The following is a 27,024-nucleotide window of genomic DNA, read 5'->3' as shown; positions in this document are numbered from 1 at the left end:
GTCAATTCAGAGTGTACGAGAGGAACTTTACTTGCACAGTTGTTACATCCCCACGCCCCAATGCCCCCGCAGCTCCTTCCTGTGAGCAGCAGTGCCCAACCCTTCCCCTGAGACCAATGTGGCCCAGGACACACAGGACACCCCACGCTGCCGCACGAGCAGCCAACAACAACACTGACACCAACCAAGGTGGTTTGTGGAACTCAAGAAGCAAACAAACAGAAATGTAATTTATGATGCACTGATCACACTCGGGCCCACGGGCTGCCTTCCTCTTCCTCCTGCTGCAGCTCCAGCCCTGCGGGGCCGGGCACGGTGCTGGGGCTGCGACACACGCGGGGTCCTGGCTGCAGGTGCATCTTCAGGTGCTTCACCCAGCCTTTAGAGTCAAGAGACTTCATGCAACAGCCCATCACCTCCTCCTCCTTGAAGGAACATTCCTTCTCAGAAGTGACAAATCATCTAGGAACGTCAGACACTCCCCGCTGTCCCCGTGGAAGAGGCCACAAAATATTGCAACCCACCAGGGTCTGGTCAGTTTTGTATGATCAAGAGTAGAATGACATGGCAAAACCAAAAATAGTTATGAACAAACAACACTCACCTAAACTCTAAGTACAGGACAAGGTGCTTTTTCTAATTTCACATTGTTGTGTTTTACTCCACCAGGTGAAGAACATCAAGTTTTATTCCTCCATTCTTTCTCAGTTTTTCACAATGGAACATAGTCTTTGAGCATGAGTTTGAGTCCACCCTCTTGTACTGTGAAATGATCATTTCACACAGAAATCACACTAGCAAGTTTGCTTTCTTGGTAACAGAAATAAAAGACTGTCAAAATCAATGGGCTAAGGGACATGATTTGTTATAAATTTATTTAATCTTCAGTATTTCAGCTTGCACCTTTGCTTCAGCACTTTAAAATAAAATGTTTCAACTATGACAGTAACTGCCTAATTTACATTGAGTCCCAGTCAATGTTCTTAAAAGAAGCTCATAGTAATCCCATTAAATCATGTTGTGTTTGGTGTTGCATATGACTAGTTCCACTTTTTTTTTCTTTCCAGAATTAACAGTGTCAAGTTCTTACAAAGCCTTGAGTTTACAACATTAGTGTGTGCAGACCCAGGAGTACAAACTGTGACCTGATAATCCTGAAACAGTCAGTAGTCTAGGAGGGAATTCTTTTTTACTTTTTTTTTTTCCGTGCCTGAAAACAAGAAAACTTCAAATCCTACTGTATATTTAAAGGTAGGAAGAAAAATATACAAGCTTGTATTTATACTGTATTTCTATCAATGGCAACAGGTCATAAATTCATGTTTGCAACTATCACAAAGACTCATGAACACCAATTCATTTTTATACTGTAAATACTGCTGGATTGATGGTTTAGGATTATCAATTCACTGTTGTCATATGTCTATAACAGTTCAAAAGCATCCTGGAGAAAAATCCTGAAACACATACCTTCCGGTATAGAATAATGCAACTGCATTAGCTAAATATATACTGTACAGAAGTCTTATCAGCATTTTACCTACCAAAGATGTAAGATTCCACTTTCAAATACAAAGCAGATAGCCAATAATGTATACTTATAATACAGCCCTCTTCTTTGTTTTTGTATTTTTTTTTCCTCTTTTGTTTTAAACAATTTGGTCACAATGCACCTTTGATATAAAAGCATTTTAAACTTTATTATTAATACTCAGAACATTAGGATTTCCAGAATTTTTTTTTTTCAGTAGCATTTGTAGAACCACTTTTGGTAACAAATACAGTAGTTAGGAATGAGCATCCAGATGAGAATGCAGAAGTGTATTATCCAGAATCCTTTCCAGCTAAGATCATAGGGCTGGTACTGTGATGAGTAATAGTACTAGAACCACAAAAACACTAGAGTATGTTTCTTAGAGGCTACATCCTCTTTTGCTGGAACACTTTATAAATACATATTAAAAAGTAAGGCAACAACTCCAAACTGTCCAAACTGCTATCTCAACTCAATTTCCAATTAGATCCATGACCACTGGATATCAATTTCATGCTTGTGTTGTTTAGCATGTGTCTTTACTTTTTCAGAATGGTCCAATAAGAACATACTGTAATAATTTAGCAATTGGTGTATCTAAATCAACTCTGGTTCATGTGTCCAATGCTGCATCACTAATACTGGTTAGGTACTGAAGTCCAGGGTGTTACCACTGCCCTTTTTTTTTTTTTCCATGGATTGTGGACACTAATTTGGATTTGCAATAAATAGGTGCACGAATCCAAAGCTCCCTTTCCTACTATGTTTATCACCTACTCGTTTTTTAATTCCTAATGTTCAAATTAAGGAAGCACCAGAGACAGCCTGGTACTAAAAAAATGCTCACACCAGTAAACAAAACTTTTATTCAGGACCAATGTTTTTCATGGCCCTGATCTGAATGGACATTCAACTTATGAAGATATGCAAAAAGAAAAGAAAGTCAAATTACAGTAAAGTTATCCAGAGAAGGAGGATGTTACACAAACTCATAAGGAAATGACAGTCTTTTTTTCTCTTTTACTATAAATACACGTAACAGTTTAGCAGAAAGACAAGCTAAATTTTAAGATTGTTCACATTTGAAAGTTGTATTATACTCTCTGCTAACGATAAATAAGGAACAGGTCCTGACAATGGAATCTGACATTGCAATTTTCATCAACAGATCTTTGAAGACTGGTTTTAAAGAAGGGTTAAAACAATGATTATGTTTGCAAAGTTCTGAGAAGTCCATCTGTTGTCCAAACTTTGGATTAAAGTCCTTATTTTTTTCCTTTACTTAGAGACAGGTATATACAGTGCTGTTGTAATAATGAAACAAATGTGAAATCTACTGTAAAGTTGCACAATACAGAAAACTGTTGCTCCATCTTCTACTACATAAATGTGTGACTCCACAGGTTAATAATGCTGTTTTGTATTTTTGTTAAGTTGGAATTATTCCATCACGTCTAAGACCTCTCTTTAATTCCAAATCCTCCAGTTTTTTCCACAGTTCTTCACGCTCTTTCTCTTTCTTCTTCTCACTGACAGATGAAATAAAACAAAGAGTTAGCAGAAGAGAAGACTGGAGATAAATAATATTTATGTTAAAAATATATAGCTGACATTAAATAGCTGCACTAATTTTTGTAAACAACTGCAATTTTCCTAATGTATATTTAATTTTTTTTTAATATTTTCTTTTTTTTTTGTTACTTACATAAATTTACCTAAACAAAGCAGTATGGGAAGAGCATAAAATGTAAGCTGAGCAAAGTGACAGTATTCATAGACACTAATTTGCAATGAGGAATTAAAAAATGCAGTGGACTTTTACTACAGAACTGATCTGTCAAAATTATAAAAATTAACATTTTGGACTAAGTTATGTAATTATTTTCATGTTTATTTACTTAAGATATAAATAATATTTTAAATCACAGCAACTTTCTAGAAAGCATTCCTTGATTCTTTTAGAATCACTATTTTTACTTACATTGACTGCTGGCTTCGCTATAGCTTAGGCACCAACCAAGGCAAAGTTCAACCTACAAGATTTGCCTTTTGTGCAGTGAGTTCTCTTTTTCCACACCAAATTCCTACAAGATCTGTGTAGCATTTGCTTTAAAAACAGACTTTAGTGGCTGATTTGAGAAAATTAAACAGCAAACCTAACATTTACTTTACCTGCATTGTTTGCTTTCTAAATTTCCTGTCTCTGCCTCAGCTTACTGTGAATAAATCTCCTTGAGACTGCAAGGCACAAAATGCTCTCAAGTTCTATGACGTCACCTTGCAGGTTTAGATGAAATGGAAATCTAACAATGACAGATACACAGATTCTCTGCCAGTCACATTAGAGAAGTCTTGAGAAGTATTTCAAGGGATTAGAACCATTCCTACACACTTTGATTCACTCAACATACCAACATCTGGTTCATTTGTTGGGAATTCTGATTTCCCAAGAGGATTTTAAACATATAAAAAAAATACAACTTTCAGATAAATCCCTGAAGAACAGTAAAGGAAAAAAAAGAGCCTTATTGTTACTGGAGAGTATTTAAAATTAAATATAAGAATAAGTGAAATAGCCTTATATTTTCAGGCTACTTACCAATATTTATCTTCTAATCATTAGGAAATACATGCCTGCTTACCTAAAGGTCTGTTAGAGGATGATCACCTCATCCAACTCATCTATTTGACCTGTCCTAGCCATTAATATTGAACATATTTCTCCTCAAGCTTTAAGTGGTATCAAAGCTATCCTTCCAAAATGTGGTTTTATTAAGATGCTGAAGATTTTCTGAAAACCTAAAGGTAAATATCCTGGGTTTATACATTCAGATTTTAAAATGATAAGAACCAAATAAAAATGGTGACATGGTTAGCACCAGCCTTGGTAAGAAGTACAATGTCAGCAGGTGCAAAAGAAATTCTTTGTGCAGTTCAGCCACCAAAGTTCCCCCACTATCCAGACATGGGACACACCACTGCAGTGTCTGGTGCTGTTCAGAGCAGAATTCCTCATCTTAAAGGGCAAAGTGCAGCCACAAATGGATTCAGGTCACCAAGCTGCCTCAGTGAACATCTGGACTAGATATCAGTCCTAAAACTCTCTGCCTTTTTGCTAGGAAACCACAGAGTTTGTCTCAACTGCACTTCATGACTGGCACCTATTTATCAATACATGTCAAGAATATCTGGCTTCTTAGTTCAAATCTATCCCTAAAGTCTCTAGAAGTAAAATATCATATCAATGAACTAGCCTGTTATGTGCAGATTTTTTGGGCTATAAAACAAAGAGGAATAAAAGGCCAGTGACTCCAGTCACACAAGCCAAAAAACTACAGCAGCCAAGAGACTTTCAAGGTTGGACTACCCTAAAAACCTCTGCTGACATGCAGTGCCCTTTGCATTGCCTGGGGGAACCCTGAGTCACAGCCAAAGTATGGCTGAAATGAAGCTGCAGCCTGTTCAAAGTTCCTGAAATTTGCTCATTTTTTTCACCTAATCTTTGCATAAGGTGAAACTTTTGAGAAAAGATGCTGCACCGTAATGGAGAAATAAAGATTAGGGAAAATGGCAGAAAAGACAGGAAGGCACTGGAGCTGAACTAATGCCACTATGAGTGGTGTATTGAATGGATCCTGCATGCTGAAAGACTCAGATACAGCAGGACCTCTGAATAAGAAACAAAAAAGCTGAGAGATGTCTCTTTGCTTTAAGAGCCAACAAACAGCAGCTTGGAAAATCAAATTTTAGAGGTTTCCCTCATGTCTCTTTCCACACCTCAGTGCAACTTTTTTTTTTTTTTTTAAGTCTTTACTTAAAGTGTTACCTTTCAACCCGTTTTCTTTTTGTCATTGAAGATCTTGACACACTTAAGTGTTTTGGAATGTGGAGTCAAAAAGGAATTGCCAAGGAATGTGGATTCCCAAGCCATGCAGTGGATACTGTATTTAATAAAGCCTAGAGAACAACCTGCACACAATCTCACATCCTGCAATGAGAAGCCCAACAAGCAGGCAAAGGCAAAAATGGGGCAGTGTTTATAATGTCTGAGATTCTGCAACTGCACCTGAGTGTAAGGGGAGAACTAAACTGCAGGCCATGTGCACAGCTGACAAAAAAAAGCTTTAAAAAGTTACCGCTGACGATCTGACTTGTAAGTGGCTGTCAGCTCGTCAAACATGGTGCTGTTCATTTCCATAAATGCCTTCAACACATTGTAGACTAAAGCCACAATAGCCCTGTGAAACATGGAAAGAGAAGAAAGAAAGGAATCCATTAGTTTCAGGTGAAATCAAACGTGAAATAAAAAGTGTCTTCTCTTCGCAGCCTTTCTATGACCAATTCTGTTCCTGCAAGCATGGTTATGTAAATTCTTCGATTGCACTGAAACTACTTTGGATTAACATACTTAAAGGTGAGAACGGGCTTTCATGTCCCTACTGACTACTGAAATGGAGCAGGCCAAAACTCCAGCGTGAAAGGCAACAACAGAAAGCTATTACACATAACTACAGTCTCTTCCCTCATGCTGTGGAGCAATTCTGAATGCAACTTCAGAGATTCAAATCATCAATGCTGGCACAAGGAATAGAATTCAAACACAAAATGAAAGTGATTCATATTTCCTTATGACTCTTCTATGAAGCTGAATATTCACTCCATCTATGCAAAATACAAAGCTGTATTTCAAGAGTGATTTCCTTGTGCTCATGCAGTTCTTATTCATTTTCCCTTTCACAGTTCCTGATCCACTACTCTGGCTGTCATATTCAGACCCAGGGCTGCTTAAGAAGCAGCTCCTCAGCCAGGAGGCAGTGAATCAACAGCACAAGTGCCAGGAACCTTTGGAGCTAATCCTTGCAGGACACACAAACCATGTGCCATTTCCCACGCACCCCTGTCTCTCTCATCTCTTTAAATAAACTTTCATTTTTGTTGCCTACGTGAAAAAATTTCTTTTAAATATAAAAAATCTTTAAATAGCTCCTTTATTTTAGATGTGTCATTACCTGGCTCGTGCAACAAAATTACTATGGGTATGAAAACTCTATGAATTGGGATACTGGAATATTCTCATTACCAGAAGCATCTCAGTGCATTAAAAGGTTTGAGACTGTAAAGTGTCTTTTTGTGACCAGTGTTAAGTTACAGAGGCTTTCCAGCAGCATTAGATTTGTCATGTAAGCACACAACCTTGAGAGTTTGACTAGTACAGAACAAAAAGACCAATGTTTGAAAAGATGAAACACTTTACAGTAAGGTCTCAAAGCAACCTGAACATAGCACAGCTCATTAAAAATACTGGCTTTACTAAATGCTAATCATCTTGACTTAAAAAAACTTTGCAACTAAAACAAAGGATGTATGTCATCTTCCTGCAATACAATTTTTCATAAAAACACTTTTTACTAGGCCATTCAGTTGAAAATAAAATTGCCTAATTATCACAATATCAATGCTAAGTAACTGCTTCATTATTGTCATAGAAAACAGCTGTATTTAAATAAATGTAGAAAGAAAAACCCAACCAAAGAATATACTGTCTGTTTGTTTCATGGATGTTTAAAAAAATGCCAACACTAAAAGTCTCCCAGAGGTATCAGTTGATGATACAGCCACAAAGCTTTATTAATGCCAACAGATATTCTTCTAGACAATTTAGAATCAGGCTTAAGAGCCAACCCGTTTATAAAAAAACTGCGTAGGAGAAACACTTGATGAGCAACATTTTTCCTTCAATAACAATGTAACATTTAATTTCTTCTTTTTTCCAGCTTGTGAGAAGGCCTATTTTTATCCTACAAAGTAGTGATTTTTGTACACATACCAGTTAATTAAAAACACTGAGACAAGCTCAAGTGCAGACTAATACATATTGTCATTAACAGAGCTGCACTTGCTCAGAGCAGCTTTGAGTCTGCATCTCTCCCATTCACATGTTCTGCAGCAGACACTCCCTGAGTTTATCAGTGGGAAGTCAAATGCTGAAAGATAAAGTGTTAATGCACAAACTTACGGATTCCAGTGCTCTTTAGAAATCCTGTAAAGGCTGGAAAACATGATGGGAAGTATAACATTTGAGTTCTCCTCTATCAAACTCATGATGTATTCATTATTCCAATAATACAGCGCTCTTTCAGCCACCTTGGAGTAAAAGAAATAAAACAGGAACAGGAATTCAGATAGCTGTAATTTTGTGATTTTCTGATAGAAAAACAAATCACAGAGAAACTCCACAAAGATGGGCTAACAGGAGCCATTAGTTTTGGAATTCAACTACTCTAATCAGTAGCATAACATGCATTAATGGAATTAATTTCTATCCTCTAGTTCTGATCCCACAGCACCCACTCTCTGTTGCCTGAGCAATGTGTTATTGCTCACTGAAGACTGGGTGCAGACACAGCACCAGTTGAGGAGGGGAAGGAAGAGCAGACAGACTTCCCATCACCCTTTCCCTCAAAATCAGGAAGAGTGCACTTGGAAAAAACCCAGCAGCGCTGGGATACCAGAGGAAGGAGACAGGGAAAGGCCCAGGAGCTGGGCTGGATAAGGGAGGAGAAATCTGAAGTGTGGGGAAGGAACCAAGGACAGCAATTACCCTGGAGAAGGAGGATGCTGATCTGAATTATGATTTAAAAAAGGATGAAGTCCAAGGAAGAGCTGGAAAAGTCACATCTGTCTTTGTGCCAGGACAGATCACCAGGCTTAATATGGAGACACTACAGGCCATGAACTCTATATCCTCTTCACATATCCATTTACATCCCATCCATTCCCCTTCCTCCCATTACACAATGTGATTAAACCAGGCTACACAGTTTGTGTCACCTCTAACCAGACACGTGGGTACATGGTTAGGAGGAATCAAGCCAGAAAACAGGAACTGCACCAAAACCAGGGAGCAAATCCATCCTCCAGGGCCTATGGGGCCAGCACCTGCCACCCTCAGTGAGAGGGCTCAAAGCCTGCTTGGACACAGGTTAAGGATTTGTGAGGGGCTCAGAAGGACAAGCTCTGAGCTGTAACCCCAAACACCTCCAGCAAGTTATTAATGGAGCTCAGACCTAACCTTCCACCCCAACATAATCCTCTTCCACAGAGGACAAGTACTTAAAAACATAACATAGAATAATATTTACATTTGAGGGGAGTTATGTTTGAAACTGAGACTATACATTCCCATATAAACAATAACCTTTACCACTGACCTGAAAATGAGGGCTAGAGACACACTTGGCAATTTGTTTAAACAAGGGTTCCTGGATTTTGACAAATTGTGATGGTTCAATTACATCCAAGATTTCCTCCAGCTCTCCTAGGAACATGACCTAAAGACAAAAAAGAAAGCATTGAATATAAAACCTCCAAATCATCTTGTTCTGCAGAATGATGGTAACCTCCAAATTCTACTGCTTCAGGAAGAAATGGAAACCTCACTCAGCTCAGTGAGACCCTGTCTCAAAAAATGTCATCAGTTCTCCACTGGCAGCTTTTGGACTCAGTCCCTTAAAACAAGGACAAGTTTCTTCAAGTGCTGCATTTGAAGTATTTTGAATGAAATTCAGAATTGAACCAGGATAAACATCCATGCTGAAAACCTTGTCTCACACAAAGATCTGAACAAAGGCTCCAACTTCAGTAACTAAGGAGATTCTCATAATTTTACCCCATTTTCGAGAGCAACACTGAAAATAACAGTTTCGCTGTTTCACAAAACCTCACTAGGGAAACTCTAATTTGCATCTGAAACAAAAATGCACATATTTAACTGCATCTTTTACGTGTTTAGTAGGTAAACACCACATAAAGTATCTTTCATCCTCACTGGAAAAATACTGTCTTCATATATAAACAATTCCAAATCTAACAGAGTTTTCCAACCTATCTTTAATTATGTTTATTTTCTCCTTTCTAAAAAATTCTCTGCAGCAGAACCAGGAACTATTTTGTGAATAGGAACCAGACTTACCAAACTTTGCACAGTCAAAACTGTTTAAAAAAATAGAATTAAAGTACTGAAAAATCATCTACAAGAAATAATACCAAGATTCACCACAGAATGTGCTATTGACCTCAAATTATTTAAAGATTCTCTGCTTATTATGTTTTAGAGCAAAATAACTTTCTTTTTCTTTGTAATATCAGCATATCTCTTACCTCTTTCTGACTGCAGGTTTTTGGCCAGAATTTCATTAAACCTCTAATGACCTAAATTAGAAGGAAAAAGAAGTTAGATTTTTTACTTTTCTCTCTACAGAGTAAACCATTCATTGTGAAAAAAAAAGTATGAAAGAAATATTTACTGGTTCTGTGAGTGAGGGGTCCTTCTCCAGAAACTGTACTATGCAATACGCCAGCTGTGAAGAGGTAACAATTTACAAAAACAAAATTAGAACATTTCTATAAAGAAACCACAAAACCTCAACTTCTTTAAAAATAAAAACTTAAGGCAAGATGCTATTCAGCTCTCTCAAACTACATCCAATTTTAGACTAAGATGCAGTTTGCACTGTGCAAATCCATTCAAAAGTCAGTTTATAAGAAATGAGTTTATAAGAAACAATTGTTCTACATAAGAACAATTAGAGTGACAAAGTAGCATATAAAATAAAAATCAGAACAACTTTGAATTCTAAATATAGTTATACAAGAAATGTTTTGAAGCTTCTGCTATTCTCTTAAAGTGCAACTTTTTACTAATTTTATACAGCAAAGTCATGAGAATTCTTGCAAGATGAGTCGACAAAGCTAAAACCTGGAATAACATACTTAGAAACAGAGCTTTGTCACCAAAAGAAATAGTGAAAATTTTCACTTTCTGAGAAAATGAGAGAGAAAGGCAACAGGTAGCAGCTATCAGAGGAAAAATTACATCATGAAAGCTGAAGGTATAAAAAGATGTATGAGAGCATAAATGCAGTATTAAGGAAACTGTGAGGGAGAATATTATATGAAAAAATGTGGGTATTAGTATTCAGAAGGTTGCCAGGGTGAAGAACAGCCTTGACAGGACAAGACTAAGGAACCCGAAAAATCCTCTTGGGAGAGAGAATGGGAAAGGCAAACTTGTGAGAATGAGAAAAGAGCAGAGAGGAAAACCTTGAGATAGAGCTAACTACCAAATAAAATTTCCAAACTATTACAGATTTATGTTATGTTTTTAATTACCTAATCAGAACAGCAGCTAGATATTTCTCATACAAGAGATACTGAACTAATTTTGAAAAAAATCAATTGTATTTTTTCCACATTTAAAATTCCTCTCCCCCTTTTTATGTGCATGTAATTAAATTTACAAAGCAACCTTTAAAAATATACATATAATTCTTACTGAACAGCAAATATTTTCGTAATTTCTACCTGTGCATGGAAGAGTGATAAACTCCTGACTGTGTGTAAAGGGATCAGCACCTTCACCAGAAACTGTTTATGCTCTGCCTTGAGAGGTAAAGCAAAACCATTGATAATACTGGAAATGAGAAAAGAAATAGTTGTTAGTGTCATCATCACAGATAGCATTACTGAGGTCTGAACAAGCACTTTCTAGATTAAAATATATTTAGCAGTCAGCAGCTGTTTACAAACAGCACTTGTAAACAGCTGCAGACTTTGGTCCTGCTTTTGGCCCTGCTTTATAAACAGTATTAATTTATATTAGCAGGGCACTACATATCCAGGTAGCAATCCAGCTCCCATTAGGAATAATCACATAAACAGCTGCACAAACCTGCTGCCAAACAGAAAAGACCTGTCTATGTGGTCTGTAAATTCATCTGAGCAAGGTGGTCTTGAGTAATTAACGCACCAAAATTAGACTCACTCAAAACATCCCCTCTGCTAAGTGTGCTCAGAAAAAAATAATCCTCCAGCATGTAAGGATGAAGTGTGCAGTGTTTAATGGACTCACACACAAAATCAACCCAACACTTTGGCTGGAACTTGTAGTTAGATATTCTTGGCAAAGATGTGACAGAGATTTGCACATGGGCTTAAAGATGAGCATGTGCACACATCTGTTTGCAGAGTCAGGGATTATCATAATACTTTTTCCAAATCTGACACTACCCTGACGTGTCCAAAGGGAAGTCTGAGTTAGATAATAAATAAAGACTCCTTTACCTTCCTAAAATCTCCAACAGCTCAGCTACGCCATTGAAGTGTTCAGTTTCATAAACAAATCTAAAAAAAGAAAAGTTAAATATAAGCAATATATCAGTTTCCTAAAGGGTTCATAAGTGAAAAGCTCCTTCTTCCACAACTTACCGTAGAAAAATATTATTAATCTGTTTTCGGATAAATGCTCTAAGGCCCAGGAACTTGCCATAAATTCTGTGCAAGACTGTTTTTAGGTAGTCTCGTTCCCGAGGGTCTTCACTGTCAAACAGCTCCAACAGCTGTGTTTAAAGGAAAAAGAGAACTGAAACAGGAGACACTTGACAAGCAGGACACAACACACTTCTGTATCAAACTGAATTCATGGAAACACATGAGTCAAAGAATGTGACATCCATGGTACCCCAGGAGTAGATATCCAGTATTAAAAAAACCTGCTGTCACTTCAGTATAACATCACAAAATCAGAATAATAAATTTGTGATTACTAGCTCCAAATTGCTGCCCATCTTCTCCCCAAAAATAAATATGATAAGGCAGTTTGCCTTTTACCATCCACCATTCCCTGACTCTACAGAACCAGAAGCTCCTCATTTGCTCTAACACTTTGTTCTCACAAGGTTGTGTCAAGGTCACATTTTTCTAATTGCTTGCCATTCATATGAAGAGCTCTTAAGCTTTCCTAGTGATTGCAAGGCCCTCATGCTGTGGAAAAACTCAACAGGGAAGTCCATGCCAGGACTGGATCTGCTGCTATGGGATCTCCACCAATTGCCACAAATCAAAAGCATCACAGGGAATTAATCCTTCACTTTGAACAAAATGGCGATTTCATTATCAATGCCAATTAAAAAAAACCAAAACAATGAATAAAGAAAAAAAAACAATAGAAAACCCATGTTTACTAAGTAGATCTTAGATGGTTATGTGAGACTTAGCCAAGAAAGAAGATGTTTTAGTATGGTATTGTACAAAATGTATCCCAAACACTGACACCTGAAGCTGCGTGAAATGAGCAGCAGGAAAATCACCTGCAGCTCTTTGTTTTATTCCCCTTGAATCCTCTGCCACAAGAGTATGAGCTCTTTCACCCTCTTCATTTTTTTTGTGACACCACAACATTGGGTATTCTGGTGGATGTTTGGAATAAATGCAGAGGTAAACTTTAAAGCAAAAAGTACAACCAACTGCCACAAATATGCAGAAATCAGGGAATTTTAGGTAATTTTTAGTAATCATAGGCAACCAGTATCTGTCTTGCGTGAAAAAAATTAACTGTGAATCAGTACCTGTCTTGCAAGAGAAATAGATTGTCAAACAGGTCTTACAAATGGGTAAGATGCTGTCAGAAAATCATTACACGAGTGGCAGAAAACAAAATTATCTTAGATTCACAAACAGATAAATTATAAATACCTATTGCAAGTAGATATGTCAGTGTATGCATGCTACACCTGATCCCTGTTAAACTACTATGTAACTCTGAGGAGGTGAAAAAGATAAGAAAAAATATGATTTAAATTTGTTAGGCTGTCTGGGGTCTTGCTTTCTAACACCCATTCACAAGAATGTGTGATGCACACATTCTTCCTCATTGTTTGGAACATTTCTGCAGCTTGCAGTGAGACCTCACTGTATCATCTTTGCAGTGGTGGGGATTTCATGAGGGCAGTGTGAGGTTTGTCAGCTGCCCTCCAGAGGTTATAAACACATTGCTCTCCTCAATTAGCTCTGGATTTAAATAAATAAATAGTCACCTCATCCTTCCCCAAATAGAACATTTCAGCCTAAGACAGCAAACAGCTGGAAGCACTTATGGTTTTTGTTTTCTTACTGGATTGAAAAGTATTTATATTTCCAGTTCTCTTATGCAGATCCTATCTGGAAACATTGCTAAACTAAGTCTCTCATTAAAAAAAAAAATAATAATAAGACTGTTATTTTGCTATGTCCAATTGGTTTTCAGGTTTCAACAATAAAGTCTTATTTTTATGAATTAGCAGCAGGACTTCCATAATTTATTTTGACTATTCTAAACATACATAGAAAAGGGAAATTAATTTTCCAAAATAGCAACCTACATAACAGAGACTTGTGGATATATTTGAATAGTATGTCTCTTAGCAACCACTGCCAACCATTTCAAACTGTACAGAAGCAGGCTTTAGAAATGAACAGCTACACTGGTAAATACAGTATTTTATTAAAACATACAGCTGAAAGCCAGAAACACAGCTATACTTAATAAAAGAATGCAAAAAGCAAGTAAACAAGCAAAAAGTTTGAAAAAAGTCCATTAAAAAATTAACATTTTCTTTTTTTTTTTATACAGGCATCCTTACTGCCAAGAAACACATCATTAAAATTTTAAAAAAATTAATTTTGAGAAAAAGCTGATTTCAAATACTCCAAAAGTCCCATTTGTGTTGTCAGTGTCACAAGACACCAAAATGCTTCATGTTCTTAAGTCTCAAATTGCTGTCCTGTGTAAGGGATCTGCAGGTACCCAGAAGTTACCCCTGACACACAACAAACACAACAAGAAGTGGAAGGACACCCCAATTTCCTACAGCTCACCACAAAGTATTTACACACATGGAAATATAACTACTTATATGTAGTGTGCATATGTGTGTCTATGTATGTCTGAATAGAACTTTTTCTAGAAAAATGTGTATTTTAAATTGACACTGTGCACAGCAATATAAAAATGTGCATCACCAAACCCCATAAGAACATAGGGATCATCAGAACTCCTTTGCCCTTTTAATTGTCATATCATGTTTTCTGATATGTAGGTTTTAAAATCTCATATTCCCCTCTTTCAGTAGATAATATTCTTCCATTTAATAGATTTAATGGAAACTAGCAAGATTTAGAAAAAAATTAAAAATCCTTGGTTTAGACCCATTCTTCTGTGTCAAACTGACAGTTTTGAATGTCTTGAAAAGGTTGAGTGGGATGTTGCCAGTCATGACCAAGCAGCACAGAACAGGAGCATCTAAGAATTATTTTTACTAGATTTTGAAGGAGAGCACATGTATTCATCCTAATGCAATCCTGCTCTATCTAATCAAACCAAAACCAGCCAGAAAAAACCTGTCAGGAGTGATTTGTCATGCATGTTCTTTTATCTCCACCAGGTACTGGATGAACACATTGGTGAATCTTCTTGTCAAATCACTACTAAGATGAACAAAAAGGAAAGCACCAGAGGTTTGATCCAAAAGAAAAATGCTCTTGTGTTTAGGAGAAGGATAAAGGAAAAATTTAAGTATATCCTATTGCTTTTGTAGGATGAAGAAGGTCTTGTGATATCAAGAAAGAAACTGAATTATCTTCTTTGAAACTTTGAATGTAAGGACAGAAATTGCTCTGTTCACTACATTTTTCAGGTATTCTTCATCCAAACAACACAGATGAACAGTAAAAGCACAACTTTTATTGCCTGAGCAGTACAGGGAAAAATAAAAGCTCCATGAGTGATAAGGGGCAAGAGAAAGATCTTCAGAAATGCTGAGTCTCTCCTGCCAACTCCAAGCTGCTTTTCCATTCAAGTGACAGCCTGCAAGGAAACTCCATTTTCTAACTAAACAGCAATCCTTCTAAATTCCCCTGATTTTCACAAGCAAGCTACAGACAGCATCAAGCACAAAGTTCTTTTTGACTGTGCAGTTACAGAAAAACTCACAAAGGGAAAACAAAACCCAAGCCAGGCCTGTTCTCAAATCTGAAGACAAAAAATGTATCTGTGGAGTGTCCTGGCTTACCCGGAAAACAAAAGTATAAACAATACTAAGGCACATTAAAACTGGTGTTTAAGTAGTCTCTAGATAGAGAGAACAGAATTCTGAGATTACTTGGTGGGAAACTTTTCATTTTTCAACAATTACTGTTTCAGCTCTGTCTCAAAACCAGAAAGTCAAATATTTTGACTGAGGTATTGAAACTGGATCCAAGCTATCTATTTTATGTATCTATAGTAACAGAGACTAACATATAAACACACACACCTTTTTCCATTTCCTCCATAGATTGAAAACTTTCATTGTAGATGCTGGTTTAGCATTTTTCTGTTGCAAATGAAGTTACACTTTCAAATTCTAAACTAAATCTTTTTAAAGGATTTTTTTTTCCCCAAAAGCAGCACTAAGCCTTAAAGAAAACACACCAGCTTACCTGCAATACAAATTTCTGATCTATGTACTTTTTGGCAATGCTGGGCTGAAATTCTTGGCTTTCCAAAAATCGTATGAAAAACTCATATACAAGCTGCAAAAGAAAAAATAAACAAAACATGGGTTTAATTTATGACTTGATTACTCTTTATATTTTTAGTATTTCCCTAAATTATTAAAGATTAAGTGCTTATTTTTCCCCAGTACAAAGGGTTAAAAAAACAGAAAAGATTTTTCTCCTTTATTAAGTTACCACCTTTTAGTTAAAATTAATGACATGAGCTTTTTAAGCTGCCTCTGCTTATTTAACTCCAGTCAAAGACATTTCATCACCAAGAACAGGCACTGCCATCTTGTAATGCTTGTTATCATCTTGTAAAGCTTCCCAGAGTAATTGGGAAGCACATTTAAACTGCCCTCTGAACTGCTGAAGTCACATCAAATACAGACATTACAATTCTGAAGGGGTTGGTGAAACAGTTGGAAATATTTAAATTAAATTAGAAACTGCTTAGAGTAGTGCTCTAGTACAACTTGAAACACAGAAGAAGAATACAAACCAGAATTTATTCAGAAGTTCCTAACTTACTGTAAAGATTAGCCTCAGGGCTGGAGAAAATCTGCTTATTTTCATGCAATTCCATCTCTACCTAAACTCTTCAGTGGGACATGCAAGACTTTTCATTTAGTGGAGAAAAAGAAGAGTATAAAAAGCAGGGAACAAGGAAGTGAAGTGAAACAGAGACTGCTGTGGCCTCATAAGACAGCAACTCTGATCTGTCACTGATAATGAGCTACCAGCCAGCCATTCTCTTTGCAGAACCTTTTCATAAAGAGCAGCCACTGAAAACTTCTTCCTTTTTGTCTTTAGTCAGTATGAATATTGATACTGAAAGGAGAAAGGAAGCTTAAAAATTACATTTTAAAATAATTTTAAATTTTTCCATGACAGAAATATGTTGCAAAACTGCTGCTGGTACTTTTTAAGTGTGTTCTCTGACTTCTCAAAGGAAGCAATAGAAAATCAAAAAGAAGGAGAGAGGTTTAGAAGTAAGTTGTGGGAAAAGTGACAGCTTACATAACACCAACATTAAATCATCAGGAAATCAATTCCATTGACTTTTCACAAATACTTTGGTGAATTTCTTCTTGACAATGCTAAGTCATCCACTGGATAAGAAACTCCCTCATTTCCATGCAAGTAATGACTTTTTGAACTACAGCACCAGTGTCACTGAATGTGCTGTTTCCAGGCAGGCACAGCTCCTCAGAGTTGCCTTGAAGTTTTGAAGATTCTTATTTTTTGTGAAATTTAAATATAAATGAGGGATGAACCTACATTTCAACAGATTCTGAATTAGAGAGCACAAAAGAGTGAAAAAAAACCCTCACAGGATTGTGCATGCAACTGTAAAACAGAATCCTCATTTCAGGCTGAGATCAATTCTGCTTCTTTGCTCACAAAAACTCCCAAACTCCACAAACTGTTACTCAAGCTAACTTCCTGTAAATTTACCAGTGGTGTGAGTCATTATCCTGACTAACACACACAGCATCTTCATCTATATTTTCTACAAAGGAATTTACTGCATTAGTATCAAGTATTTTCTCCAGTTTAGTTTATGTTCTTCACTGAAAATTGCAGAACAATGGAATGGTTTGGGTTGGAAAGGACACTGAAGATCACCTCATTTCACCCTCCCTGCCATGGGCAGGGACAGCATTCCCAAGACCAGGCTGCTCATCCAACCTGGCCTTCAACACTTCCAGAGATGGAGCAGCCACAGCTTCTCTGGCACCCTCTGTGCCAGGCCCTCCAAGAACTTGTTAATAAAGTGCAATCTGAATCTCTCCTTGTCCTGTCACCATCTGACCATGTAAAAAGCCACTCTCTCCCTTGTTGTTTTACAATCTCCCTTTCAAGTACAGGAAGGCTGCAATGGGGCTTCCCTGGAGCCTTCTCTTCTCCAGGATGAACAATCCCTGCTCTCTCAGCCTGTGCTCACAGGACAGGTGCTCCAGCCCTCTGATCATCTCTGCACCCTGCTCTCTGGACCCACTCCTACAGGCCCACAATTTTTTTGTGGTAGTAACCCCAGACCTGGATGCAGTGTTATTCCACATGGGGGTCTCAAAATTGCTTGTTTTGACAACTGAAATTCAGAGAAAGGGATGCTACTGTGCGAGCTTGATTCCTGCTCCAAACATCTGGGAGCAAACCTTGAGGAGAGGAAGGAGGACTTAGATAGGGATGCAGCTTCTCATTCATTTTTTCTGATCAGCTGCCAACACCTGTGCACTTTCCTATGAATATTAACCACCCTCAATAAAGCAAAACTGCCAGCAGTGTCATCCTCACAATGCTCTTGCTGCAGTTGTTGAAAAATACTTGTGCATCAAAGCAGTTGGGAAAGCAAAATAATTTTTAAATCAGTGAAGGAAAACAGGAATATGAGGGACACCATCAATATCATTTTGAAAGAAAGCTTTAACATTTTGGAAATATCACAAAGTTCTCTCCCTTCTCTGTAGGTACTATATTAGAATCATAAACAGTATTAATAAATGTTAGTGTCTCACAGACTCGTTCTGATTCACAGGTTAAAAAAAAGCTGAGAAAATTATTAGATACATCAAGCAATGACAAGAATTTCTTCTGAGGTAAATAATCAAAAACCTGTAAGTGCGGCCACGATGCCTCCAAGGTGGGCTCATCTTCTTCTGGATCAAATTCATTGCTGTCACTAGGTGGGAGAGTTCTGAAGATATTGCAAGATACCTGAAAAGGCAAAGAAAGGAGGATGAGATCCATTCTGCAAACAGGTCATGGATTCAGGACCCTGTATGTCTGTACCTGCTCCATCCTCCATCACTCATCACTGACATTGTTTCTTTTTCCTGCTGTCTGACAAGGATCCTTAGCAGCAGCACAGGGCTAAGGAACCTGACACTTCACAAACCTGCCACCAGCCTTGGCTTTTCTCCTTTCCTCTGACATCCCAGCATTACCCAGTCTGCCACCATGTTCCACCAACATGTAATTCCCAATCCTGATGGGATCAGTGGGAGCCAGGACTGCTTAGGAGTTGTAGGAAATACCATCAACTCGTGTTTGTAAGTGTTGTCATACAGCATTCGGTTATTTTTGTCTCTACAGAGAAACATTAATGATTAAGGTCTCATCTGTCAGCACTTGCTAGGAGTTGCCAGTGCTACTCACACATTAAATGCTTGGACACCTCATGCCAAGTGCAGAACTTGGTACTAAATGAAAGCAAATAAGAGTATTTGCTCGACACTTAGCCTACATTTTATTTCATGGCTGGCTCGCTTTGCTTAATCTTATTTAGAGGTACTTTGGTGAGACTGCCTGGCTTTGTGAGGTTCATGCTATCAGCACAGACTGAGCCAGAGAGCTTTCCTGAGTTAATTAGAGTGCTGAATGGAGCGTACAGCTTATTATGCAGCAAATCTGATAACTGCAAACATGCTGGAGGGCCCCTCTGCACTTGGAAGGTGATGATGTGCCTTCCCTGCCCTGCTCCTGCGCATCTGACCCAGCCCTAAGCTGGTTAATCAAACAGCTGGGAAAAGCAGCATGTTATCCCCTAATCTATACGTGACCCCTTCATAGTAGTTCAGACAAACTAAGCTATTTAAGACACAAAACTAATATGTTCTTCAGCACCCTTGGTTATTTTTCCAGCCTTTTTGTTCCTGTAAATGTTTTAGTCTGTAAGGAGTATTTTCAGTATGTTGGCAACTTAGTGAGAAGGGCACTTTAAAGTCCACAGTTTAAATACTATCCAAATACTGATAAAACCAGATTTAAATAGGGTGAAGTTTTAAGAATTTGCAAGACAGAACAGATTCAGGCACTGCAAGAACAGAAAGATGAAAGAGGCAAGTGCAGGAAAGCAAAGGTGGTGCACCCGAGTGAGGGATGTTCACTGAACACAAAAGAGCGAGCAAGGCAAACCAGGGAGCACAGAAAACAAGAGGCCACGCTGGTTTGTGCTGGGACTTGTCCCTTCCTGCCACAAGAGGGTGTGTGCCACTGCAGCTCCAGTCCGGCAGGCTCCACAGGAGCCCCTCTCTGTAAAGCTCAGCGCTGCTTTCAGCCTGGAGAGCTCAGCACTTCCTGCAGATGGGCATGAGCTCCTCCTGCCCTGTGCACAGCACAGAGTGACTGCCAGCACTCACTAGGAAAAGATCTTCTCCCTTCTCCTGCCTCTTCCCCAGCTCCTTCACTTCTCTCAAGAGCCCTTTCATGAAGAGACATTTCTAATCTCATGAGAGGTCAAATAACTATTCCAGGAATACATACATGTTACAGTTTGTCTTTCCTCAAGGATTCCTCAGCTCCTCCTTCTACTATCCCTGATATGAAAATGCAGGGAGAGGAGGAGTGATCACAATTAGCAAAACAGAGTTTCTATGGTAGAACAGACAGCCCAAAGGATTCCCAAGTAAAAAGTGGGAAATGTACCTTGAATCCAAAGATTTGGGATTCTAAAATACTTACTCAAGCATTTTTTGGTAATGCTTCACAGTCAAAAATCCCAGCTCTCTCAGGATTTGGATCAAAATAAGAAACTAAGAAAATCAAAGGCAGCTTTTTTTTCCCCTTTTCTGCTTTAAATTTCATTTGAAACAAGAAAGAATTTTCTGCAAATTTAACTCTACGTGTATAATTAAAACTTGTACCTACAGATCACTCATCAGCTGTTTTGTTTAGAAACTGGAACAAATACTGAATTATGGCACAAGTAAAACCTGCAAGGGAAAGTACATACTTTCAGAATGAAGAGCTAAACAAAGACAAATTCCTGTAAGACTTAATTTAAGTCAAACCAAGCCTCAAGCAGTTAGTGCCAGGGCCTTACCAGCACGACAGAAGTATGAGAGGTTCAGCAACAATTAGCTAAGTTCCAGCACAGACATCTGGATCTTGAGCTTGGGACAGAATTAGTATGATCTCTGGAGAGCGCCTATTAAAAAATGCCAGTCTCAAGGCAACTCAAAAGCAGGGGTTTTGCATAAGAAAATTAACATGCAGAAGTAAATGCAATGCAAGCTAGAATATGGTCCTAGTATGCAGTCTGCTCTCTTTAATTTTCTGGTTTGCATTAGGAGCAAAGATAAGCTATGTGGAGCCAAAATGCAGATATCCTCCTCCTGAGGAGAACAGACAGAACAGGTTATCTTTAAGTGATTTCCCCAGGTTATCATAACTTTAGGAGATAATGTGTGCCATTACAGTTACATTAATCACCACAACACAGCACGATAGCTCATTTACATGCAGTGTCAATTTATAGCAGCTTATCTGAATCAGTAGCCTCTGGGTGGTTAATGTTTATAAGCCTCTAAGGGAGAACTGAAGACAACAAGTCCTTCCATGCATGAACTGCCCAGCTGTACTTTGGAGACCCTGACAGCCACCACACAACACAGGAACATCAGATCTGGAAAGACTTTTTCTCAGATAGGCATAAGGCAGCTATTTAGGATTGATCCCTGAGCCCAAGCAGCATGCCAAAATTCCTTCAGCTGGATGGCTGAACCATTTCTCTCCTGACCTTGCTTGGATCATCAAGGCAGAGGACATCCCTGCCAGCCTGCACACACAGTCCCCAGGGTTTCCTGTCCCTAAGCCAGCACAAATGACCATGGATCAATACTGACTTCTGTCTGCCACCAATTAGGAACGCCTCCAAGCCCAGATGATCCTTTTGGAAGGCAAACCAGAACTCCAATATTCTAGAAAGTTCTATCAAGACAGATGTGCCCTCTCTGCCCTCAAAAACACCTGCACTTCTTCTCCATGGCTGTGTCTTTCAGAAGCACACACCAAACTGGGTGTGCAAAGTCCACCAGAGCTCCTCCATCAAGCAGAATCTCAACACCCAAGTGCCAGAAACCAACTTAACAAGCAGTTCAATCTATCCATTGGCACTGAATCAAAAACATCTCAGACCAAAGTGGAAATGCTGAAATGACAGATTTCCAGACTGGAGATGCACAGAAACCTCTGAGCTCTGTGTCAGTCAGGCACAAACTCCAGAATCATGGAGTGGTTTGGGTTGGAAGGGACCTTTAAGGTCATCTCCTTGCACCACCCTGCCATGGGCAGGGATGCCACCCACTAGACCAGGCTGCTCCAAACCCCATCCAGGCTGCCTTTGAACACTTCCAGGGATGGGCAATCACAACCTCTCTGGGCAACCTGTGCCAGTGCTTCACTTGCCCTCTTAATAAAGAATTTCTTCTTAAGATCTGACCTAACACCTAACTCCAGCCAGACACAAGACAAAAACTCTCCCAGGCAATTACAAGTCAATGTCAATTTGTTTAAAACAAACAAGACAGGGAAGGCTGCTCTGTAACCTCCCAGAGAATGAGCTGCAATTTCAGAACAAATCTGATGGCTGCTACCTGGCAATACACAACCACAAAATTAGGAATATAAAGGTAAAAGCATCAAGCTTCAAGATACATTTATCACCACATTTATATTCAAAAAATCTTTTAGAAAAGAAGGTAGTAAGAGGCTCAAGTCTGAAGTCAAAATTCGTGTTTTGGGAAGTCCTCTCCATGCCCCTCACTGGAGTGCTATAAAAGTGACAACACTGTAACAGAAACACTTCACAAACTGAATTGCAGCTGAGCACTTCTACTCTGTGCTGTTTGAAACAAAGATTTTTATCAGTAATAGTCTTCCTGAATGAAAGCTGAAATGAAAACAAACACACACAAAGTTTAATGTATTCTCTATATAAAAGCAGGGTAAGTGGATACCCATTTAGCTTACAGGGAACACCTGTTCTTCAATTAAAAATATGTGGAATCATCCAAATAAACCCCATGTACATATAAAATTCAAACCCAATATCTCTGCTCACAATGTTTAAACTGCTGTGCATAATAATAACATAGAGAAGCAATAAAATGAAATTAAGTCATATCATGAAGCCATCTAACCTGGAGACAACACTAGTCCCCAGAAAAGACACTGGAGTTTTCCTTCTGAAACATATCTGCATATGTGGAGTTTTTCAATATCATTTACACATTTACATATTCTAGAGCCTGAAGCAACTACTGCAGTCACTCAGCTATAATCTCTCTATAAAACCCTCAGAATTGTTCCCAGAAGTTTGACTAAAGAACATCTTACAAAATGTAGTATCTAATTTTATCTTAAAAGATTATAAACTGTTCCACCAGCTCTCTTTTCCTAAAGTTTCACTACCAGTTTAGCTACAGCACTGTTTGTGATCTCAAGGTTGAATCTGCCTGATACCCTGTTGGTTCTTGCTAAGCCACCAGATCTCTTTTACACCTGTATATATATATATATTTGCATATGCAGTATGTGTCTATCTATAGATAGGTATTTTTATATAGACATGACAACTCTCAACCTCTGTGGCGTTAAATGGAAAAACAAAGCTCCTAAACCCAGGCAGTTGTTGGTTTCTCTGTTTGTTTTTAATCCTGTGATTATTTTTGCTTCCTTCCTTTGACCTCCCACCTGTGCACAAGTGCACTGGGGTATATATAAAGAGCCAGACCATCTCCCTCTTTTCTCCTGCATGTTGTCATATTAATTTATCGACATTCACTTCTTTGAACAGTGCAGCCTACCAGAAATTCATATTAAGATACTCATGATAGGCAATCCACAATGCTCAGGTTCTTTTCTGCACCACTGCTTGCCTGAACACAGTCTTTCAGGGCTTAATATTATGTGCCTTCTTTTGCCCAGAAGCATTGCTTTTGACTTGGCTGCATCAAAATGAACTACATTGGATTGTGAACACAGTCAACAATCCAGATCACAGGCTGGGGGGAAAACAGTTCTTCTCATTTTCCCTTGACCTTTAAGTCTTCTAAAAATTCAATCAATAACCTGCAAGAATTTAGCTCTGGATCTGGGCTCCTAAACTTGTTAGCTTACCCTCACCCACTTCAGTGGTGGCAGCAGCTTCCATCCATACAGATGAGGAAGCAGCAAACCCAAGATCCTTGGGCAATGCTTCTCTTGGCAGAACTACAACAGGAGCGAGTTTGTAGGAGAAAACAGCTGGAGCCAGGTGCAATGTCCACACCATGTGTGTTTACAGAGAGAGGAGCTGCTTTGTAGTGATATCTTGCACTGAAAAAATCAGTAGCTATACTCCTGCAGTGGATGCTTTGCCCAAAAGAAACCCAATTTACAAACACCCTGAAACTCCTCACAGAACCATAGAATGGTTTGGGTTGGAAGGGACCTTATAGGTCATCTAATTCCAATCTGCCCTACCACAGGCAGAGACACTTTCCACTAGACCAGGTTTTTCCAAGCCCCATTTAACGTGGCCTTAAACAATTTCAGGGATGAGGCAGCCACAGCTTCTCTGGATAATCTGTGCAAGTGTCTCACCAAGCTAACAGTCAAGAATTCCATCCTAACACACAATCAGGCCCTGTCCCCTTCCAAATTCAAGCCATTATTCTTTGTTCTCCCCTTCCAGTTTAAAGCCACCACCCCTTGTTCTAATCTTGTTCACTCAGACAAGAACCAAGGTGGATTATGGCACTTGGATCTGAATTCGAAGTGTTAGCTCAGCCCCGGCCCTGGGTACAACCTCCTCCCTGCTGGGAACTGGAGCTCTGCAATTCCACTCTGGGTCACCCAGACCCAAACCCTACCAGTAACCCCACTCATCACTATCTCCCTGTAACTAAGTTTTCAGATGATTCAATGGAAGAATTATTTATTTAATGTGTGCCAAGTTAATTCTATAATACAGTCTGAAAAATCACAGCAGTAGCTAAGTACCTTGCACAAATTAAAGCACAGCACCAGCAGAAAGAGCCCCTCACCTCTGGAGCAGGCAGGAGATCAAGTGAAAGCCTGCCAATGAATGAACGTGAACTCTAGACAGCATTACAAAACTCATGCTGTCCTGGACTCCAAACTAAAGAACAAAACACACAATTCAAAACTCAGGAAAACAATCCCTCAGAAGCAGATTAACACTGTGCTTGTCTGCAGACAAAAATGCTTTAAAGGTTGACACAGCCAAAATAGTGTGTGGGGATGTAAAGGTCCTTCAAGTAAGTAAATAAATTAATAAATAAATACAGCTCAAGTGCTTCTTGAACAAGAAAGTGTTTTCCCAGTTTATTTCTCTCCTTCAGACCCAGTCACTGCACTGTTATGCAGACAGAGTCTGACACATGCAAGGCCAATGTAACCAACCACAGCAATAATGGATACAGGTAAATGTAATTACAGACTGTACAGAAAAATTATTAGGGACAACTGCTGCAAGAGGAGCTGCCTCCAACTGATTTTTTGAGAAGGGCACAAAACATCAGAGCCTCTTCTTTTAATAAGCATTGTACATTTAATATGAGCTAGGAGTATAAAGAATGTGAGCAACAAAAACATCTAACAAAAGTATTTAGAAATAATGTACAAAAGAAATCAAAGGTAGATTCTTTTTTTGCTTCTACAGAATTGCTAACCCTCACATTAAAGAAAGAAGAACAGAATGTAAAATATTATGTGATTTTTATGTGGTTTTTTTTTAACAAAAGGATGTTTGCTCCATTATGGCTGCACCTACATGACAATTTTTAATCAAAAAACATGGGGGGGGGGAATCAAAGGACATTGCATTTTCCTTCCAGCATTTCAGATGCCTTCAAAATCTGTTCTACTTCCACTGACTGAAGTTCAAGATTAATTCCTAATATTATACAGAATTTCTGGCCTTACATAACATTCCCATTAGAAAGGGATATGATTTGTCAATTCTTGTGAGAGCATATGATTTCATTGTTTTCCCTTAAACTCAAAATGACATTCATTTTATATTTTGAAATCTAATGCAAGAAGCAACAGGAACATACACACAGTTTTTTTGTTAAATCAAAAAAGGTGAGATGAATATAGGTGGATCTGCAGAAAAATCTCTATCCAAGAACATTTTAATACAGAAACTCTGAAGATGTCATACTTAGTCACAAGACACAGCCAAAGCTATAGAAAATATAAAAACCATAATGCCTATGAAGTCTAACAGCTAGAACACTTCCTAAAAATAGGTTGCTCAACATACTAAAAAAAAAATCATGGCTTAGCAAGATATTCTTTATGTTTAACGGGTCTGTCACAAACAAACTCCTGAACAGACTCTGCCCTCACATCTGTTGAGACAAACCTGCAGTAAAAACCAATGCAATCTCTCCAGATTTATGTCAGTAGAAAGAGAGAATAAAAAAAAAAATAAACCCAAACCAGAATCTGACTTTTAAAATGCATTTTTTGTGTTTATTTGGGTATTGATTTAACCAAGTTTCTTTCCCTCTGTTGCTTAACACAGCTCCTACACCACATGACATCTCCTATGATGTTTCACTTGGGCTGAACAGAAATTACAGTCTTATTTTACTCAATTTGCCATTACAGAAAAGATAAAGATGACAATGGGAAGCCAGAGGCATTTCAGCACTTAGAAAAGAGAACAAAGTATCACTACTCCATTCTAAAAGATGGATCTGAAGAGAGTTTCATTAGCCATCTCCTGTGGGCTGGCAAACACACACTGATGTGTAAACGTCAGGGCCCAGGTCTACAATTTCTAAAGAATAAAGTAGGAGAGCTGAAAGGTTGCTCACCAACAAAGAGATTCATCCAGACTTCTCAGTTTAAAAGCTTGTCAATTTTTTTCATCCATTTTTAAAATTAAATAGATGAGTTTCCTCAATCTATGTCTTAACATCCATAAAACACAAACAGTTCTACCACATACACCCTTCAGGATACCACAGATAAAAACAAACATTTATTTCCTTCAACTACCACTGCTTAATCTACCAGCAAAAATCAGTATCATTAGTTTAAGCCTCCACATTTTGCTCAGACAGGAATAAATTTTAGATTAAGTGTCCAATTATTGGCTCATAAAGTCCTATTACAGGCATTTCCTTCTTAGCAGAGTGTGGCTTAATTGGCAAGGCCATTTTTCCTAAGATTTGCCTAATTCTAAAGAATGTCACCTGCCCTTCTGAACAACACATCAAACTGCAGGGGAAGCATGCTGAGCAATCCCCTCCTGAATAAATCTGTTCAGCTCATGGCCATTACCACAAATCCCAATTCCTCTCCCCATCAACTGATATTGATGACATGGATGAGGC

At 38.4% G+C, this 27,024-nt stretch overlaps 1 protein-coding gene across 2 annotated transcripts in view; it reads right to left on the bottom strand.

Moving 5' to 3' along the window:
* Nucleotides 1-1,157: 1,157 nt before the first annotated feature.
* The window catches only part of PPP2R5E (protein phosphatase 2 regulatory subunit B'epsilon), a 70,728-nt gene continuing 44,861 nt past the window's right edge, over nucleotides 1,158-27,024 (bottom strand). For both annotated transcript variants that reach the window (XM_005491642.4, XM_005491643.4), the window contains exons 4-14: nucleotides 18,506-18,607; nucleotides 15,830-15,922; nucleotides 11,801-11,931; nucleotides 11,657-11,716; nucleotides 10,898-11,006; nucleotides 9,841-9,894; nucleotides 9,695-9,745; nucleotides 8,746-8,865; nucleotides 7,551-7,678; nucleotides 5,671-5,772; nucleotides 1,158-3,063 (exon numbers count right to left, since the gene is read on the bottom strand). In XM_005491642.4, coding sequence (XP_005491699.1) covers nucleotides 2,964-3,063; nucleotides 5,671-5,772; nucleotides 7,551-7,678; nucleotides 8,746-8,865; nucleotides 9,695-9,745; nucleotides 9,841-9,894; nucleotides 10,898-11,006; nucleotides 11,657-11,716; nucleotides 11,801-11,931; nucleotides 15,830-15,922; nucleotides 18,506-18,607 — 1,050 coding nt within the window. In that variant the 3' untranslated portion in view covers nucleotides 1,158-2,963. The remainder of the gene's footprint in view (nucleotides 3,064-5,670; nucleotides 5,773-7,550; nucleotides 7,679-8,745; nucleotides 8,866-9,694; nucleotides 9,746-9,840; nucleotides 9,895-10,897; nucleotides 11,007-11,656; nucleotides 11,717-11,800; nucleotides 11,932-15,829; nucleotides 15,923-18,505; nucleotides 18,608-27,024) is intronic.

Source organism: Zonotrichia albicollis, chromosome 6, assembly GCF_047830755.1.
Source record: "Zonotrichia albicollis isolate bZonAlb1 chromosome 6, bZonAlb1.hap1, whole genome shotgun sequence".
NCBI classification, from domain to species: Eukaryota; Metazoa; Chordata; class Aves; order Passeriformes; family Passerellidae; genus Zonotrichia; species Zonotrichia albicollis.
Note: the sequence above shows the minus strand (reverse complement) of the source record. Positions and strands in the feature narration are given on the sequence as shown.